We start from the raw sequence: 20,968 nt of genomic DNA, 5'->3' as shown, positions 1-20,968 counted from the left end.
GGTCTGATTTATTTCTTTCTTGTTGCAGAGGCCATAGATGAGCCTAGAGTGATCAGCCTAAGCATATTCCTATCTCCATTTGCAAATCCACTCAGTGCTTCCAGCTTTCTCCAAGGACAGACCAAATCATTACAGAGATGAGTACTAAAGATGAAGGTAATAGCAACACAGCTAGGCAGAAAAAAACCTTGGGAGAAGCTCCTACAGTTTGGGCAAACGCAGCACGTTAGTAACAGCAATATTAACCGGTCAGAACCATGGTGGCCCAGAAGGTGACAAGCCCTCCTGGCAATAAACCTGCTCAGCAGGGTGATTCACACAGGTTTCATCTCCGACTTACTGTAGCCCTTATCTAGCAGCACACTTGGGAAAGGCATCTACTGACAAGACTACATCCTGTTTGCTTAGCAGCACCTGCCCTGGCCACCAGCAGGGCTTGGTGCCCCTTGCTGGGGGCGCGGCCCAGGACCCCATCCTGCTGAAGGGAAGGAGCACACCCGGGCAGTGGGACTGGAGAGGTCAGAGGTGGTGCAGAGATGACGGGAGGCCACCAGGGCCCAACGTACCCTGGGGCACATCAGGCACGGCATTGCTGGCTGGTTGAGGGGAGGGATTGTTCTGCCCTGCCCTGTGCTGGTGTGGCCTCACCACGAGTACTGTGTGTGGTTTTGGGTGCCACAGTATTAGAAGGGCGTGAAGCCGTTAGAGAGTGTCCAAAGGTGGGCTGCAAGGATGGTGAAGGGTTTAGTGGGAAGATGTATGAGGAGTGCTTGAGGTGACTGGGAGTGCTCAGCCCAGGGCAGAGCAGGCTGAGGGGAGGCCTCATGGCGGCCTGCAGCTCCCTCACGAGGGGAGCGGAGGGGCAGGCGCTGAGCTCTGCTCTCTGGGGACAGCGACAGGACCCGAGGGGACGGCATGGAGCTGGGACAGGGGAGGGTCAGGCTGGGGGTTAGGGAAAGGGTCTGCACCCAGAGGGTGCTCGGGCACTGGGACAGACTGCCCAGGGCAGTGGTCAGGGCAGTGAACTTGGGGGATCTCAAGCACCATCTGTGCAGACACGTGGGCTGATTTTGGGGTGTTTCCGTGCAGAACCACCAGCCCCACTCCACCATCCCCGCCCCCCGGGTGCCGGCGGCCCCGCGCCCCGCCCCGCCCCGCCCGGCCCCGTCCCGGTGGGCGGCCCCGCGCAGCCGCGTCCCCGCCCGGCGGCGCGCTGAGGTCAGCCCGGGCCGCGGTGCAGGCGCGGCGGCGGCGGCGCTCGCGAGAGACGGGCTGCGGCCGCGGGGAGCCGGGGGCCCGCAGCCCGTCGGGGGGGGACCCGCGTGCGCGGAGCGGAGCCGGAGCCGGAGCAGGGCGGAGCGGAGCGGAGGGCAGGGCAGGGCAGGGCAGGGCAGGGCAGGGCAGGGCAGGGGGCGGCCGGTGCCTCGGCGCCCCGCCAGCCGGCTGCTCCATGCGTGCGGCGAGCGGAGCGGTGGCGCAGGGCGGCGGGGGCGGCAGCGGCCGGCGCTGAGGGCCCTGGCGGCGCGGCGGGGACGATGGCCAAATGGCTGAACAAGTACTTCAGCCTGGGCAACAACAAGACCAAGAGCCCCCCGCAGCCCCCGCGGCCCGACTACCGGGAGAAGCGCAACGGGGCGGGCGGCGCGCCCCGCCCCGACGGGGCACCGCACCTCCACCACCACCGCCAGCACCAGCACCACCAGCACCACCACCAGCACCACCCGCAGCAGCAGCAGCAGCAGCAGCAGCACCCCCCGCACGCCTCGCCCGGCTTCCCGCAGCGCCACCTGCGCGACGACACCAGCGACCTGCTCCGCGCCTACCGCGCGCAGAAGGAGCGCGACTTCGAGGACCCCTACAGCGGGCCCGGCTCGTCCCTGCGCAAGCTGCGCGCCCTGTGCCGGCCCGAGGAGCCCGGCGAGCCGGCCCCGCGCCTCTTCTCCTCCTCCTCCTGCGGCGCCGCCAGCCCCGCCGCGCCCGGCTCCCCGCACCTCTTCCGCAGCCAGAGCGAGCGGCGGCCCGGCACGCCGCCCGACGGCAGGTACATCTCCCCCCGGCACCGCCTCATCAGGGTGGACATCGGCGAGGGAAAGAGGACGGGCCCCGAGCCCCCCGCCGGCAAGGAGAAGGTGGGTGCCGAGCGCCGGGGGATGGGGAGCGCCGCGGGCGGGTGCCCGGAGACAGCTGCACGGCCGCTGGGACCTGTGCACAGCACAACTTCACTTCATATATATATATATATATATATACACACACATATATATACTTCATTTCATATTTATATATATACACATATATATACTTCATTTCATATTTATATATATACACATATATGTACTTCATTTCACATATATATATATACACATATATACTTCATTTCATATATATATATACACATATATATACTTCATTTCATACATATATACACACACATATATACACTTCATTTCATACATATATACACACACATATATACACTTCATTTCATACATATGTATGTACACACATATACACTTCATTTCATATATAGATACACACGTATACACTTCATTTCATATATATATATGTACACATGTGTACACGTCATTTCATATATATATATGTACACATGTATACACGTCATTTCATATATATATATATCTATTCATATATATATGTAGATATATGAAATGAAATTTTATCCCCGCTGTAAACTAGCTTGTGAAACTGCAGAGTAATAACCCCCCCCATCACAGGAATCCCAAGCATGTGCTGAATGTTATCGGTTCGGGCGATCTGCGTGTACACGTTGGTTGGGAGTTCATAACTAAGGCGGCTGGGCTGAGTGGTAGCGCATCCCCATGACAACCCGATAACTCGTATCCTGCCCAGGTGGAATTCTGAGTAAATCAGCTTGTCGTGGTGATGATACGAGATTAAAACAGCTATTACGTAGCCTGTCTTTTTACACCTACCTCCTGACTGGAAGCGACTTGTTTCTGGGAAGTGAATCAGCGTTAAGGGTACGGTTTCAGTACATTCAGTCTTCTTGCAGTTACCTGTGCTTGGGCTACACATCCAGTCTGAGGCAAATACTTTCAACAACTTCATACTTCAGGGAAAATAACTGCTTGGGGCAAAATGCTTCCAAGTGCAGCTGCTGTTCTTTTTATACAAAGGTCTTTTTATGTAAAAAAAAAGGGCGGTTATTTTTATCTTTCTATTTCAGAACCTAGTGAAGCAATTTTCAAATCAGAAATGACATCCTCACCCAACGTGCTACCTTGTGTGGTTGTGAGCGTGTGCTGCTCCAAGCCTTTCTGCGTGTTCTGAAACTGGTTTTGAGCGAGCAGCCCGCACCTTTTTAAGACAAGGTGATTCCCCAAAAGATACAGAGTGCTCATGCCATAGCCACGTTCTTCCTGGCTTTGAGAGAGATGTGCAGGAGATCTTTACTCGTCTGAAAAAGGCAGGTGTGCCTGTCCCTGCCCTCTCCCCTCAAAGCCGGGTTGCGAGGAGCTGCGCACCGTGCCTCCTGTACTGTTTGTTTCCTCCCAGCAATGGAAATGAGATCGCTATCATTTCACAGCCCTGATATGCAAGGACTGACAGGTGAACCTGGAAAGCAGTGCCCTGACGGGCAGGCAGACAAATGCTTTCGTTTCGGCAAAGCGAACCCTGACAGAACAACTCTGTCACTTGCTGAGGGGAGGAAAAATGAGGAATTCAGTGAAGAGTGTGGTGCGTTCAATGGCAAATAAAGCAGGTGGAAATAGCCTTCCTACAGAAGGGGGACAGTAAAGAAGGTGACAAATGGGGGGGTGGGGGGAAGACAAAAAACATTTAGAGGTCAGACATTCAGACAACTTGATAAAAATGTTGAAAGCACTGAGAGGGAAAAAGCCCATGAGTAGCATAGCTTAAGCTGGAAAGTATATTACAAGTGAAAGAAAATATAGTTGCAGAATAGGTCTGTCATCTCAGAAAAGTGTTAATGTTTAACAATCCAGGAGTGTTTGGTAAAGTCTTGCGGTCTGTTCCAACTTCTCTGGTCTTTTTTTCTTTTTTGAACATGCAAGGATAAAGTGCTGTTTTCCTTTACAGGGAAGTATGTTTTTCAACAGATTCAGTGAGATTTTTTTTTAAGCTTTGTGCCTGGTCATTGTGTGTTAAACTTGCAAGAGGTACTGGGATGGATAGGAGACTTTTTAAGGTGCTTGTTTGGTGTGGTTACACATAAAGGACAAATGGCAAAGTATAAATAACTGCAGACCGGTTAGTCTAAATTCCCAGGGAGAATTTAGAGTGTCCCAGTGTGTCAGTAGCAGGCAGGCAGGAAACTTTAAGGCAGTTTAATTTCCAAAAGTCTGAAAGCAAGGGCTTTATGTGAGTTCTGTACTTGCATAGGAAGGAAAAACTTAGTTTCCATGGGATCTACCTCCAAAGTTTGTGGTACTGAGATCTGGATGCTAGCTAAGTGTGAGGGCTAAGGCCATTTGCCTTGGAAGCTGTCCCTCTATTATGCATGAAACAACGGCCTTTGTTGTGTTGCAGTTGGCTGTGAACATGCAGTTTGAGCCTTTCAGCTCCAGCACAAAAGTGCTTATGCTCCATAGAGCAATATTAATATCTGTATGTTATTAAAACATTTTAGTAAGCATTGAGAAGATGTTTGTCTTACTTTCTTATCAGGAAGGTCTGCATTTGATCTTGCAGGTGGGAACAAGTCACATGTATTTAGCAGAGTCTTGTAGCTGGTATTTTGGGATGCACTGAGAAACACTTGCAAGGTGTCTTAGCACTGTTAGAATTATCTATACCCAAGTGTATATTTTCTGGAGATCCTAAATTACAGATGGACATCTGTGTCATATTCCCACGTATAATCCCTTGCAGCAGGGTGTCAGGCTGCTGCTCTTTACAACAGGCTGCACTCTGAAACAATCTTTCTTTCTGCATGTGGCTCCTATTGACATATGGTTCTGTCTTTGAGCCAGAGGTCTGGAAAATAATACTGGTGGCCTCTGGCTTTGTGGTCCTGCGTGAAAGGTGTGGATATGACCATGCATAAAGGCAGCAAGCTGTGTTTTTTTTTCATGCATCTCGGACAGATAGAAATGTATTCTTCCACATACATCAGTCTGACGATCCAGGAACTATCTGTCTTAAGAAAGGTAAGGTACTCAGTTGTTACCCAAACCTGTGGAGTCCTTGGGATTTTAGGGCTGTTCCAGGTGATGTGGTGGGTTGTTTGGTTACAAGCATGCCTGGCTTCTGCAGCGTGCTGCAACAGCTGCAAACCATCTCAGCCCTGGAAACTATCCAGACTTTCAGACTTTTGGACAAAGAAAATTGGAGCAGAAAAAGGCTACCAGAAGGGATTTCGAAGCAGTTGGACACATGCAGATGGAAGGAGTGAGTGGTTGTCTTCTGAGAGAGCATGTTGTGTATACCTTTGCAGTAAATGGGTCCAGAACACGCACAGTGCCTCAGTTACTGGCTTCAAGTAAAAGCCTGGCTTGCCCCTTCTGAACGCAGATGTAGGTATTGAATCATTTACTGGGAGACTGCAGCTGAACACGTTCCACATGGCCTCGTGCTGGAAAAGGCTGTTGCTGTGGTACGAATGCCTCTAAGGGAGCTGGGCAGGAGTGTGGACCTTTGTTCAGTTTCCATCCCCTTCTCTACAACCTCTGTGTAATGTGTACAAACCATGGCCCCTCCTGACCCTCAGCAAGCAGGAATACGTGCCTGCAGCAATCTTTTATGTGTGCCCTGTCTTCCTTCCACAGGAGAACATGGAAGACTGGTATCTGTCTGTGCTGGGATGTCACCCCTCACCCAGCACATCGGCACTGCTGCTAGCGACAGAGACTCTGAGCTGTTCTATGCTCAATTTCTGTGCTCGTTGTGTGGTACAAAGTTCTCATTCACTTTGGACTGAGAGTGGGATGCAGAATATTAAGTGTGAGGTTGAAAGTTCTAGGCAAAAGCTCAGAACAGACACAGTTGTTCTCTAAAAATGCTTGTGTTTGTCTTTCCTTGCATTGTCCATCTCTAAGCTCTCTAATTACATCCCTGGTCATTGACACTTTGACCTTGATGTTGTGTCCCTGTCCTACTCCTGGACATCAGGAATTAGCATGTGTGCCCATCATCTTGGTGGCTCTTCAGTGTGCTCTCTCCAGTGTGTCCATGTCCCTCTTGGTCTGGGGAGCTGGACACAGAACTGGACACAGAGCTCCAGCTGTGGCCTCACCAGTGCTGAGTGGAGCGCAAGGACCACCTCCCTTGACCTGCTGGCAGCACTTCAACTCCTGCACCCCAGGATACCATCAGCTTTCTTTGTGGCAAGGGCACCTTGCTGGTTAGTGTTCAGCCAGCTGCTTCCCCCAGTTTTGTTCTGTCTGCAGACTTGCAGAGGGTACTCTGCCCCATCATCCACATCATTGATGAAGACATGAAACAGGACTGGACCCCGGACTGACTCCTGAGGAACTTCGCTAGTTAGTGAACTCCAACCAGCCCTTGTGCTGCTGATCACCATCCTCTGGGCCTGACATTTATCCTGTTTTCAGTCCACCTCACTGCCCACCAAGTCCATACTTCATCAGCTTCTTCTGGAGAATCTTATGGGAGACAGTGCAATATCCACTGTTCTTTCCTCACCTACCAGGCCAGTCATTTTGACTTCTTAACCACGGTTTTCAGTTCTAGCTGGAGAGAGGAGGGTAAAAGAAAGAAAAAAAACCACAAACAACAGACAAACAAAAAAACCTCACTACTCATAGCTGTTGTGGCCTGCAAGTAGTTGGGATGTTTTCCTTTGGAGGGATGGAGGTCAGCTTAAAGCGAGTAGCTTGTTAATCTTTAACTCTTTAAAAAATAGCTGTGGCCTGTTTGGCATGGATGAAAAATACCTGCAGAACTGCTTTGTTCTCTGTAGCTGAATTCTGTGCTTTGATGTCAAATGGTAATGCTTGCGTTCTCATATTTTCTCCATGTGACTTTGCAAAAATACTAGATGTCGGATTACCAGTGACTGCAATCCCCAAAGTACCAAAGTGTTTCGTAGGCTTCACATGTGGGAGTGACAGTGACCACTGATGGACTTCAGCCACCTACAGCAGTTGTTTAGGACTGCGGACCAAAGGCTGCTGAGGAACTGCAGGAGGAGCACGTGTGAAAGATCACCGCCCCCCTGGAATGCAGATCTCTGCTCTTCTGAAGCGTTTCAAGATCTATTTTAATCTTGCATGTTTTAAACAACAGCGTTGTCTAATCTTCAGAGAAGAGTCACAGCAGTGTGCCAAATGTAGTTTCAAAGATCGGCATGCACCGAGTGCGATAGGAACGGCCCGGAGCTGTGCTGCACACCGTGTGGGTAGTTCCCTATCTGAACCTTGCAGAGATAGTGAGGTTGTAGCTCAGTAACTGGGACTCGCGGGAACTTTGTCAGGGAGAGGTTGCATTGCAATGGGTTCTCTTCAGGTGGTCTGAGAGTGGTGTCTCTCTATTTTCTTTCTGAGGGATCTTTGTATGTCTGTCTTTAAATAAAGTTTTATCCTCTCAGATACAACCTTTCTTCTTTAGTTTCAACCAGTATTGTTCCAGCAAACAGATTTTTGTCCATTCTTCTGTGTAATCCCCCATATTAATTGTTCAGCATGACACCCCATGGCATGGGACATCCCTCTGGCCAGCCAGGGCCAGCTGTCCCAGCCGTGTCCCCTCCCAGCTCCTGCTGCACCTGCAGCCTCCTCCTGGCAGGGCAGCACCAGGAGCTGACAGGTCCTTGGGTTAGTGTAAGCACTGCTCTGCAACAACTAAAACATCAGCATGTCGTCAGCATTATTCTCCTCCTAAATCCCAAACGCAGCACCATACCACTTACTAGGAGGAAAGTTATCTCTATCCTAGCTGAAATGAGGACAGTGTAGAAAGGAGTAAATGCTTGATTAGTGTTAAGCTGACTGGGATGATGTCCTGCCATTCAAGGAGCAAGCGCTGCTCCAACTGGCTGTGGCCAGTGTGATCTGTGGCTAACTATTTCAGGTTAGAGAGACATTCCTCTGCCTCAGTCTCCAGAGTTCCTCTCTTGTCTCCCATCCCCTGACATGTCTGCATTAAAGGAATAAGCTGGTCAGCCACAGTGCTTGGCATGATCGCCTAGCCAGAGATCTGTAGGACATCCTGAAGATTGAAGACCCTCTGCAGCTGATATAAAGCTTGAAGTTTATTAGAGAGCTCTGACAGACGTGCATCTCTGGCAAAAGCAACGCAAGGTTACTGAGACCGCAGCAGCAGTGAAGAAGATGAGCTGAGTGATTCACTAAATCCTGGAAGAAATTTTCCTAATGGGAGGAAGAGATAAATTACTTGAAGATTACTTCAAGATGGTTGAGAATCAGAAGCTACAACATAAGAGCAACTGTGAACTGTCAAATGCTCCTAGGCTGTGGGAGAAAGGTGGAAAGTGACCCAGGGCGCTCATTGCATTTGGTGCTGGGATGAACGAGTTGTCTCCGAGGCATTAGACAAATGCTTTCCATTTTTCCCTCCCACACTCTTGTCATGAAGCGCAGACAGGGGAGGCTGGGGAGAGCTCTCTGGCTGTGTGCTGCAGCTCCCGGGTGCTGTGTGTAACACTGTGCTCTGCAGACCCGTGGGTGACTGAATTGGCCTCTTGGTCACCATGGTGCTGATGTACTGAAAGGTGGACAGATAAGTCTTATATTTTGGGTTCACTGAAGTTCAAGGGTGTAGCTGAAAGGTTTCTGGCCTTTAAGGGTGATGGAGAGTATTGGAGTGTATATGGGTGCTGTTGAGTTGGATTTGTTCTCACATTTCTGTGTCACGACATCAGGATTTCTCCTGCGCTGGGCAGCCCCTCTGGTCCAGCTCCCAAAGAGCTACAGTTAGTGGTTTCTCAACCCAAGTATTTATCACATAGTGAGGCTGTGAGACCTCTTTGCTCATGAGTAAATTCTGCCACCTAATTATTCTGACCCAGAGAACTTGCCATGTTGCCTTTTGGAGCAGGTCTTGTTTCGGGTCGATGCACCCTGTTTGAATGACACAGGGTGATCCCGTTCCATAAAGAGCATCTGGACGGCACACATTACGCTGTGAGTGGGCACAGCTGGAAACCTGTACTTACTGCTTCTGTCTGGAGTTGGGTAAGTCACTTATCCTTGCCAGGGTGGGTCAGCAGAGGGTCTCACCACATGTACCTCTGAGCATGCTTGGTGGTGTACGCAGCTGCTCAATGCTGAAGTCGTTCTGACTGCTGCTGAGGCGTGGGGAACAAGACTGTGATCTGCAGCATAGAGGAGGGAGACGTCAAATCCAGGTGGGATTTGAGTTTGAGTCCTTCAGCTGTCATGTAGGGACGCTGGCTCAGCAGGGTGTGAGGTTCGTGTTAAGGTTATTTTTCCCTGGTTTTCTGTGGACTGAGCTCTGAGGTATGTCTGCTCCATGAAACAGGCTTACAGACTGAAGAGTGATTTTCCATCCAGTGTAATGCAATTCATTGAGCCCTGAGCTGTGCAGGAGCAAGGTGATGATACAGAGTTTGCCACCATCATTGCAATGTTGGGAAAATTGTGGACAGAATGATTGTTTGCTCTTTGGCACAAAGTATGGAGAAGCTTTGTGGTAAAAGGCAGCTGCAGCTGGCTTGATGTACCCAGGCTGTGCTGATCATCTAGATGTATGATCATCTAGATGTGGAATAGCACTGTAGGGTGGCTCTTTTGCAGCTGGGAAATCGTGTTCAGGGTCTCCTGCCACTCTGAAGCTAGAGCACCTACTGTGTTGGAGGAGTCCACGTGCTCCTGATGCTGGAGGCAGGGTAGAAAGGGACAGGAGCTGTTTGTGGTGGCAGCTGGAGGCAAGGCTGGAACAGGCTGTGTTCAGAAGGGGCTAGCTGAGTGCAGACCAGCGGGCAGCAGGATGCTGGCTGTGATGCTCTTGGCAGGGTGATAGCCTGGAGCTACGCACCTGGGCTTCTGTGAGCAAGCAGGAGGGCACACCTCTTCCTCCCTGGTGCTGAAAGAGGAGCTGGATGGGGCTGCTGTGACTCAGCAGGTCGGAGCCCTGTCCCTGAGAGGTGAGGTGGGCTGCAGGGCTGTCCCTGGAAGGGTATCACCTTGCAGCAGCCTTCCAGGTCCTAGCACAGGCCTGCCCTTTAGCAGCTTGCCTCTGTGTGTTTCACAGTTGGTTTGCCTCTTACTGATTCTGTGTAAATTCACCACTTAATCTTCCTATCTGGGGATTGCTGTGAGGATGTACGCTGGAAAGCCAGCTGGGGGAGAGAGGGAAGAAACTCATTGCTTTTATATGGCTCTGCTGATGTGATGATTTTGACCTGGTTCCAGCAGCTGACAGAGCATGGGGACAGAAGGAAAAAGCTGCGTGCTGCAGATGCAGTTGGTGCTCTCCCAGTCTCTGTACGTCTTTGTGTCAGACAGGGGAGGCCCTGAAGCATTCCCTGCAAAAGTTTAGCTTGCCTCTGCGACCAAGCACTAGCTTACCGTGGGTATTGGAGGAATGGATAATATTAACAGTAGTTGTGAGGCCTGTCCCTATGGTTACACTTTTGACATTGTGTTTTTATGTCGAGCCAGCAACTCTAATTAGTCTTCAGACTGATAAAGCTAATAAATGTGGGAGACAAAGAAGAGGTATGCAGGTTAACCTCAAACGGTAGTAACACAGTCTGCATAAAGCTAAATGTAGCTATCAGATGGTGAAAGAAAAAAAAATTGCCTAAAAATAGTGCAGTATTGGAGTTTGCATGGAGAACAAAAGGCGGCAGGTGAGCAGAGTGCCAGCAGCGGGTTCATTGCCTTACAAGTTCCAGCTTCACACATAACCAAAAGATACGTGGTGGATACTACGTATTGCTTAGTGAGGCTTTCTTCTAAATTGAATGAGTGCAAAGCGGGGATTGGGGCAGATGTCCAGAGCAGTCCATCAATATAGCACTTTTATGTCTTCCGTCTTAATGGGGACTGTAATAACTGAGTGGAATCCAAATGCATGCTCAGTGACATCCTCTGGTGTACCCAGCTCCTGTCTGATCTCAGGCTGCTGCTGGAGTCTACCAATTACACTCATCTTCTTCCTTTGTTTTGCCTCAAATGTAGGTTTTCCTGCTACATATATTGAACGCAATGTTATGATATTTGCATAATATGTATGTACATAGGTGTACATAAGTATATGGTGTTTGTATTATATAGCCATAATTATTGCTTGTTGTTTTATATGCATACATATTGCTGAGAAGGAGGCTGCAGGACTTCCAGCTCTGGAGCACTTCAGAACCTGTGTGGGCAAGACCACGAATAGCGTGGTCTGGCTTTCACATGACCCCTGCTTTGAGCAGAGCAGGACAGTGAGCTTTGGCTCTGATTTTAATTGTCTTCAGAGATCTCACAGAACCTAAGCCTTTGTTTTTGTTTTAAGTCTGGTGTTCAAAAACTGCCCTGGAGCCTGAGCGCTGCCAACAGACTTTTGTAATGTTAATGCAGTGCATTCCTGTAAGGACAGCAGTGCAGGATCTAAGGTGCAGCTCTGTCAAGCTGGAGTGTCTTTCCCACTCCGCAGCTGAATCTTTGCGGTAGGTGATTGCGGAGTTAGTCTGACGTGGTCTCTGAAGTGTACAAGCATACCTTCTTCTGCAAAAGCAAGAAGGAGTGAATAGGGCTTTGTTCAGATCAAGTGCATGTGTATACAGTTGGGCATGGCTGGGTGAGTCAGTGGGAGAGAATGATATTGTGAGGACACTAAAGCAGGGTTGAACACTTGCTGATCAGCAAGAAGGAAAAAATTGTGCTTTCTTCTGTAGATTGCCCCTGAGTTTTCACGTGGGTGTGTGCAGGAGCTGAGCTGGGTAAGTCTGCCTGTTAACACCGAAGTACTGAGACAGCAGCATTGCACAACTGTTTCTACATTTGGGCCACTATAAATGCAGCTTCCTTACTGTTGTGTGACAGCACAGATATCATCTGCATTCTTTTCTTAAACTGCTCAGATAAGGAAAGAGGTCTGCATTACAGTTACTTAGGCATCTAGCTTAAGGCAGACTTGTGAGCAGTGTCAGCATTGGGACTCCTCTAATGTAATGCATATGTGGAAGGAGAAACCTATAGGCAAAATAAGGTTAGGCAATTTCTTGTGATTTAAGGGACCTTTGAATGAGAAGGCAGACACAGCAAGAACATGTGTGGGAACTTAGGTAAATGTCTTTTAGCCTGATTAATGAGAAGGAAGGTCTAGAAAGGAGAAAGGCGAATCTGTTTATTTTTAATTGTTGAGTTCTCTAGCAAACTTCTGCTTTACAAGCTGATCTTCTTGTGGTGGCCAGCTTGCTGTTGTAGAATAGGCATTTCTTCAGTGGTACAAGTAAATACGTCTTTACAAGCTCCTTTTTTCCCCATGTTCCCTGACACTGATCAGTATTAGGAGGAGAGACTTTGTGTCTCTAAACATCTTTGTACGTGCCCTTACCTAGCAATGTCTTGGTGCCTGGTTCCCAGACATTCACACAGAGCTGTGGTCAGCACTACCCCCTGACAAGGAATATGGTTTCTTTTCTTCTCTTTGCTTCCCTGTGTCACTGTGACTGTATCCCATCACTGAGCATATGCCAGTCATTGCTGTCCAAGTAGCGTAAGTAATAGGAAACCTGGCAACTGAAACAGTGTATGATGGATTTTGGTGATAGATAGCAAAGGGACTGCCATCCAGGCCTTCCTGGCTGTGTCACTGTTTCCATATTAATGGATTGCTTTACTGTGACACTTATGGAAACAGATACAAGATGTGATTTTTGGAGCAGTTGTGCATCATGCAGGAAGTGTAGAAAACTTTGGGACAAAGCTTTCTGCTAACAGCAGTGCATGAGGTAAATCCTACAATCTTTTTTTAACCTGATATTGCAGAAGGAACAATACTGATTAACTGCTGTATCTATCCATCCTTCTGTAACTTTTGGATCTGTTGGCAGGTGCTGGAAGGTACATTTTCAAATCTAAAGTAGCTGAGTGGATGGCTGAAGGAGGGACTCTTTCCCTGCTGAAGGGAAAGCAGGTATAACTCCTTTTAACCTTTCAGCAGCAGTTTTTGGGACTGTGTTGCCCTGTATGAAGTAGGGACACACAGGAACTACAGACACACATGGGATATGGGCAGCCTGGTCCAGCAGGTGGCATCTACACCCGTGGCAGAGGGGTTGGAACAAGGTGATCTCTAAGGTCCCTTCCAACCCAAGTCATTCCTTGATTCTGTGTCAGGGAACTGCGGTCACTGCCTGGACAGCCAAGGGCACACAGGGAGGGAGACAGGGAGGCAAAAAGAGCTCTCAGGTTTGTCTCAGGTTGTCAGCAGTCGGGTTCTGTCAGTGTGAGGTGTAGGTTAATGCATTTGCCTGAGCTTTGTAAACTGCAAACAGCAGTCTTTTGTGAGAACGAAGCCTTATGCATGAGTGAGTAGCCCTTGAAATGTTGTTATTAAATGCTGGTTTTTGTACTTTTTTTGTACTTTTTTTCCACCAGCAGTCCACCCTGTCTCAGAAAATTCAGAGCTACTTTTCCAAATTCGAGCTTTAGTTACGTTTTAGAGAAGAATACCTTCCCCTCTGGAAATCAAAGCTATGAATGACACCTGAGACATCTTTCCAACATGCAAGTTGAGGAGTAGAAGGGAAGGCTCTGTACACAGCACAATCTGTGGAGCAGTTCTCTAGTATCATGACCTAAATTTCTGATTCCTTAGTGAGATATGCAAAATCCTGTTTTTACTATTCCTGGTCTAATGCCACCAGGATGGTGGAGATCCCTCTGCTGGCTCTTGTGGGAATTCAGCCATGCAAAGGTCACAGACTTGGGAAACATGCACATCCATTGAACTTTATTTTGAAAGAAGGCAGTACTGAAACTACAGGGAGAATTACCTGAACATGTTTGGGAATTTGGGGTTTCGTGGAAGAAAGCAGGAGTGCAAGTTTTCATTGGTTTGGAAAACAAATCTGGATGAAACTTGGCAGTTCCTCTGTATGCAGGCTGAACTTCATCTGGGTTTCGTCATCAGAGACCTTTCTGATGTGTAGCGCCTAAGCATTACATGAAAGTACTATGTTTACAGAAATATCTGCCTTGGGCGTGTTTGTGATGTGAGAGACCTGGAGATCCCTTGGGGACAGGGAGAGAAATTTGGCTTTGTCAGAAATTTCTCAGGGTTGTAAGAAGAAACAAACAAAAAAAAAACAAAACGGCATGTAATGCAAAGTGACTGGTCTTTTGTGACCAGGTTTCCAGAGAGGATGAAGAATTTTCATTGCGCTGTGTTAAGTTGTGTTAAACCGTGGTGTTCCCTGACACAACTTCAGAGGGCTCGTCTTGAAGTGAGAGCTCCTGCCCTATCTTTGCTGGCAGCTGCACATTCTTGTCTGTGATATTGGTGGATTTAATTGCCACTCACAAAAGCTGGGAAAGGAAGGCTACGCAACCTGTCTTTTTTCTGTGGGGAGATTTACTTACAAAATAATAATGAATCTCTACCCAAAAGGGTCTTTCATAATAATTCTCCCAAAGGTTCAGCTAGCAGGAGAGGTCTTTTGTTTTCTGAGCATTGCTATTTGTCATAGTTCCTTTTGGATTTGTCCAGAATACTGTGTGCATAACTGGGATAGCCACTGTTAGTGGCAAGTCAATTAACAGACAGCTCTGTGCTGACGTTTGCCATTTCCAGGATAGCTTTTTGTATCTTCTTTCAGTTCAAAGAAGGGTTGTGCTTCAGTATGCCAAGTTCTCGTTTTTGTTGTTGTTTTTTTCTTGTTCCTTTTAGAAATGTGATTTTATTTAGATAGATACCTGTAAAATTATGCATTTGTGCTTGTTCTTTGTTTTCTTCCTGTGGCTTTATATGCAATTCATGTTTTTGCATATGCAAAAACTCCTTTGTGTGTAGCATAACAATATGCATGTATGTAGGTCTTACATGGTGTTTTTAAGACTCTAGAGGAACAAAGATAGCGATGCTTGCATCTTAGTTAATACCCTAGTAGAGGGATAAAACTGGATTTCATCTTGTATTTAACTTTTGAGTTTTTCCTCTTAAACAATTCTGTATTTGCTAATTGGCATCTTAGCTGGTGCTATTGTTACGAATTTGTCAGCTTTCCTGGTAATTGAGCCATGCTCATTTTCTTTTGCCTTTGAGTTTTACCAGAGTGCCTGTGTGGGAGAACTCCTCAGAGTGTTCCCTGTTGATGTCTCTGATCTAGGAAGGCCAAATACAAGTTTCATTTAATTTTATATCAGTGCACTTCTATTCATGTTTTAGAGTTTCTTTTGCTTGAAATTAATCATACAATAGGTATTACTAGGTCTACATGATTGAAAACATGTTTATGTTTTTCATCTCTTTCTGTTAGGCTCTGGAAGGTGATTCATATGATTGATATTTGCCTATTCAAATTTATAATTTCTTTCTAAGATGTCATTGGCTATGTTTCTGCATTTTGTCTTTAAATTGTCTGTGGTTTTCTTTCCCTATATGCCATTCTTCCAAAGGCAAGACTGATTCATTTTCCTTGGAAAGAAAGCGGAATGACATCAGATTAACTGCATGTAGATGGATTACGATGCAAGAGCGTTTTGTGGAATAGTGGACACGTAGCTTGCTCCATTTGAATGATTGAAAGCAAAACTTTTTTTTTTTTGTATGTTGTTGTTGTTTGTGTGCATATGTTTGGAAAAAGCCTGTAGGAGAGTGAAGTATGTGTCAGTTACATACCTTGCAGTCTGCCCATTGCTCAGTAACTGATAGGGTTGTGCCAAGCCAAATCCTGGTGCGGTTTCTGAAACAGCAGTCCAGGTGGCTTTAATGTTGAAGCCTGTCTTCTGCTTGGTATCTGGAACACAGGCTTCACAGACCTTGTAATGACAGGGTTCATGTGTTCATGTGACTCAGCCCAATTTTCCTCCATTGTGCTTGCAGTGTTAAGATGCGTGGTCTTTCTTTTCAGTGACAGAGGGGCCAGTCCCCAGTGTCTCTGAGTCCAAGTTGTTATGCTCCAAACAGTATTTCCATTTTAAAAGCAAAGATGGCTTTACTAGATTAAATCTGAATTTCAGCAGAGAATGTATAGTAGTAACGTGTGCCTCCTGATACAAGGAGCCGCTTCTGTCTCCAGAAAGGTGAGGACATACAAGTGCTCAGACCAAAAGTGCAGCTTTTTTGAACCAGAAAAACTCGGTTAGACTTCCCAGCCACTGAGATAGTAACTGTTCTGCTCAAATTGGTGTTTCTGGAAAATAAGCAAGTGTTGAAATAGAGGAATGCCTGCAGAATAAGTCACATGCTTCAGGATCAGTTGCTGTGAGATGTGCACAGAAATGCTGTTCTGTAGGGTGGAGGGGGTTTGTTTTTATTGAGGGTTTTAGGTTTATAAAGGTTTTTTGCTGTGTGCTCTGGTTTAAAGGTGGAGCAGAAAGTTCTTGCTCTAGCAACCCTGGCACAGGCCAGGCGGTAGCCTCTCATGCAGGGCCAGGCTGGTGATAGAAAGAGATTCCACCGTCTGCTGACCAGCAGACTCAGCGAAGGGTTGTATCAGGCCCTGGGTATGTCCAGCATGTCCAGTTGGGAAGAGCTGGAGGTAGCAGTACCTGTAACACCGCTCGGGATGAGACCGAGGCCTCAGCCTGAGCTGAAATGGAGCTGTGAGCACAGTGTGTGGATGGAGGACCCAGCTGAGGCTGGTCAGATATGGAGGGTATGGGTATGAAGGCTGGCCACCCAAACTGGTGGGCTCAAAGTCCCAACAGTTACAATTTTGCTCACCTCTCCAGTAGCACTTCATAACCCCTCTGTTTGATCATCCTGTGTCTTGTTTCCACAGCTAAAACCCTTGGGACAAATGGTGCCCCACTGAAGTAGTAGGGTCAGTGTGAGCGTGTTGCAGGGCAGAATGGTGTGGAGTAGCAAAACAGATGTGTACTGGGCCTGGCTGGGATGGAGTTAACTTACCTTGCAGAAGCCCATACAGAGCTGTGCTCTGCACCTGTAGCTAGAACAGCAGTGGTATCACTCCAGTGCTGTGTCTATTGCTGAGCAGTGCTGGCACAGCACCAGGACTCCCCCCAGCCACCCAGAGCCAACAGGCTGGGGGTGGGCAAGAAGCTGGGAGGGGACATCACCAGGGCAGCTGACCTAAACTAACCAAGGGGATATTCCATACAGTGTGGTGTCACACTCAGCAATAAGAGGTGGGGAAGAGGATGAAGAGGGGGGGCTCTCATTGTGAACATCTGTCCCCCTGAACAACCACTGATGCATATTGCTTCCTGGCACGTGTTCGAGTATCACTTGCTGATGGGGAATAGACAATAATTGTTCTTTCTCACTTTGCTTCCTCATGGCCTTGCTCATTTTTTCTTTCTTTTCCTTTAACTAAATTATCCTTATCTCAACCGATAAGCTTTTTTTTTCTTTTTTTTTTTTTTTTTTAACCCCAGCATGTTTTCTCTGCTTTCCCCCATGGCTTACTTTGAGGAGGGCATTGTGTGAGAGCAGTGTGGTGGTTTATTTGGCCATCAGTGTGAAACTACAACCACCAGACATTGCTCAGAAGAGTCTCATCATGTTCATGACCAAAACCAAGTTTTTACAACTCTGGCTTAAAGTGTCTTATCTTTACTAATGGGAAGTAGTGAGTAATGGCAGAATGGCTTGGGCACTTGAGGTGAAGTGTAACGGATGTTAGCAGCAGCGTTGTGTGGCACAGCGCAACAGGTGTGCTTTGATCTCCACAATAGATCTTATTGTGTTAGGAAACACAGACTCTGAAGAGAAGTTAGAATGACCTGACTCTTAGCTCTGTCCTAGGCTCTGTCCTTGGCTGCAGGTGGTTCTTGTACTTGCAGATCTCGCAGGTGAAGTCTGGAAAGATTACTTCTACATGTTTTTGTGATGGCCTGCTGTATGGTGGGAATGGTAATGCCACTGAATCCTCTAAAGCTATTTGTAAAAACAAAAACAAAAACAAAACAAAAAAAAAACTATTTGTAAATATGGGTAACTAATTTGCATGATATTTGCTGTATCAAAATTATTTTTAATAAAATACCATTTGACATTAAGCAGCACAGAACCACTTCTGAAAACAATTTAAACCTGTGCTTAAGGTGTTCTTTTGGTTTGGTGGGATGTTTTCTTGTTTAGTTGTGGTGGTTTGGTTGTTGTGTTTTTGTTGTTTGTTTTTTTTTGTTTGCTTGGAAATAGTATCCCATATGTCAGAAGCTACACAGGATTGAAGACTTGCTGTGTTTCAGGAAAGCTGGAAATTTGACAGTGATGTGGCCAGCTGTATATTGCCAGTAGGGTGACTCACTTTAAGCTTTTATCACCTGCTTTTCTGACAAAAAGAGGCAGATAACACAAACAACAGGAGCTGCACCTTGGCATATATTTTTTTTGTTGACTGTCATAGCATGTTTGCTTTCAGGAGGTGGAATGTCCATCTTCTTTTGCATGGTGGTAGACTAAGCTGTAATGGTGGGATTGAAGTGAACTAGATTGCTACTCAAAATAAGGAGAGCTTTTCACTTCCCAATCTTTTTCTTGCTTTTTAATTGTGTATCTAGAGCAGAACTATCAAAACTTTTTGGTAGTTTATAGTTTCACCACTGAACAGCATGCAACTTAAGTACTGGCAAATGCAGCAAATTGAGACATTTGTAATCCGAATGGCTGCCTGCAGCCATCTGGGGGTTTCCTGATAGCTGTGATTCCTTTTGGCAGCTGGGACCCATGTGAAATGTGTCTGGATTTAGCAAAGGGGAGAGCAAAGTTAACTATGTCCCAGTCAGGTCAGACGCTGTGTGTGAATGCTGTGCAGCCTGCTGCTTTCCTCAGTGTTTCCACTTAGCTGTGTCTAGGTACAGCATTAGCTCCTGAGTGTCCTGGCTCTTTGAGACTTCTGAGACATGTTATTGGTGGATAATGGATGCCTGCCATTCTCTTCCCTCTCTTGTCCTCCATTTGTCAGTCGCTAACATGAAGGACCATTCTAGAAGCCAGTCAAACAAGTTTATCCATTTGCCTTGGAAGTGTGCTTAGCTTGAGATGTGGATGTGTGCATGCAGGTCACAGGCCAGGGTCTCCTGTGCTGGCATTGGCTTCTGAACTACAGAAAACAAATGGCTGACCAGTTTGCTGGGCAGTGGAAGATGGGTTTGTATTGAGCTTAAGTGTTCTGGTGTCATGGAGCTGCAGGGGTGGCCTCTGTGAGCAGAGCCCAGCAGCTGCCCCATGTCAGAGCAGAGCCAGCTCCAGATGGCTCCAAAAGCTGAGCCAGGGAGAAACGGTGGTTGGGCTTCTGGGAGAGCAGGCTGAGGGAAGGGAAAAAAAACTGCTGTGCAACAGCAGCTGAGAGGGAGAGGATTGTGAAAGCGTGAGAGAAGCAGCCCTGCAGCCCCCAGGTGAGTGCCGCAGGAGGTGCTGCAGGCAGGCAGCAGCAGTTCCCCCGTGGGCTGTGCAGGGAGAGGCCCCTGGTGGAGCAGGCTGTCCCCCTGCAGCCCATGGGTCCCACATGGAGCAGATCTCCACGCTGCAGCCCCCCCATGGGTGGAGGAGCCCCCGGTGGAGCAGGTGGATGTGGCCTGGAGGAGGCTGCGGCCCATGGAGAGCCCCCGCAGGAGCAGGCCCCGGGCCGGAGCTGCAGCCCGTGGAGAGGAGCCCGCGTGGAGCAGGGGGTCTGGGGGGAGCTGCCCCCACCCGTGGGGGACCCGTGCTGGAGCAATACAGGGAAAGGTGGGTCTGGTTTGCTTTTAGTTTCTCACTTGTCTAATTTATTGCTTATTACTAACAGCATAATCTCCCTATGCTGAGTCTGTTTTGCCTGTGATGGTAATTGGTGAGTGATCTCCCTGTCCTAATCCCAACCCTCAAGCACTTTCCATCACATATTCTCACCTTCTTCCTTTGAGGAAGGGGAGTAAGAGAGCAACATGGTTGAGTTCAGCTGCCCAGCAGGTTGAAGCTCCTGTAAGGTTGTTGGTAGAAAAACTCCTGACACTATAATCCTTGTCTGAAATGCTAATGAACCCCGGTGAATATGGAGGCACTTTGGCATATGGAAAGGCCTACTCCTATATGTGTATGGAGGGAGAGGTGACAGACAGCATGGTGCTCTGGGATCTTCTTACGGCGTGGAGGTGATTCAGACCACAATCTGCAGAGCCCCACCGAACAGCAAGGGGTATGCTTAGTGAATATCATCTAGTGAACAGAACTTGCTTGTAAAACTGGTAAGCAGGTGCTTGATAAGATTGGCAGGAATGTTCACAAGGAGAGAGTATTTATTTATATTTACTGGTGTGAAGCAATGTCTGGTTTGCTCTGTGTACCATAGAAAACTCTTCTAGTCAGAACCTTGCCTTTCATCAAAAGATATTGTCCATTGCCTTGATAAGGATCACACGGGTTACCTGACCTCTGCTTGGACAGCTGGTCTGTGTCTCTCATAGTGAAGCGACACTTGCCTGAATATGTACTGTCTCAGTGGTCTGTGTGCAGCATAGAGGTTCTAGTTCTCTACTTGGAGAACCTAAAAGCCATCTGGATGTGGTGCTGAGCAACCTGCTCTAGGTGTCCCTGCTAGAGCAGGGGTTGGAAGAGGTGACCTCCAGAAGTCCCTTCAGATCTCAGCCACTGAGATTCACAGTCAGTGAGTTTCAGAGTGGAAGTTTTCTCTTCTGGGGCTTGTTGTCAGCCCAGCACACCAGGCTGCTGCTTAACCATGGGCTTTCACAAGCATAATGCATAGAGGCTTGGCATATGAACTTAGTAAGGTAAAAGTCATTTCTGTAGAGATGGCACAAAGACTTGCATAGTAGAGGTGATATTCCATAATGGGATTGTGGAAAGGAGTTTAGAAATTTACATGGGGTGTGTCATAATAGAACTGACAAGCATATTA

At 47.7% G+C, this 20,968-nt stretch overlaps 1 protein-coding gene across 1 annotated transcript in view; it reads left to right on the top strand.

Moving 5' to 3' along the window:
* The first annotated feature begins 1,360 nt into the window (after window positions 1-1,360).
* SHB (SH2 domain containing adaptor protein B) overlaps window positions 1,361-20,968 on the top strand; it is a 75,490-nt gene continuing 55,882 nt past the window's right edge. Inside the window, 3 exon segments of the mRNA XM_084504179.1 lie at window positions 1,361-1,652; window positions 1,655-1,788; window positions 1,790-2,129. Coding sequence (XP_084360305.1) covers window positions 1,536-1,652; window positions 1,655-1,788; window positions 1,790-2,129 — 591 coding nt within the window. The 5' untranslated portion in view covers window positions 1,361-1,535.

The sequence above is a fragment of the Aythya ferina genome, assembly GCF_964211825.1.
Source record: "Aythya ferina genome assembly, chromosome: Z".
Classification (NCBI taxonomy): Eukaryota; Metazoa; Chordata; class Aves; order Anseriformes; family Anatidae; genus Aythya; species Aythya ferina.
This window is presented reverse-complemented; position numbering and strand designations above follow the sequence as displayed.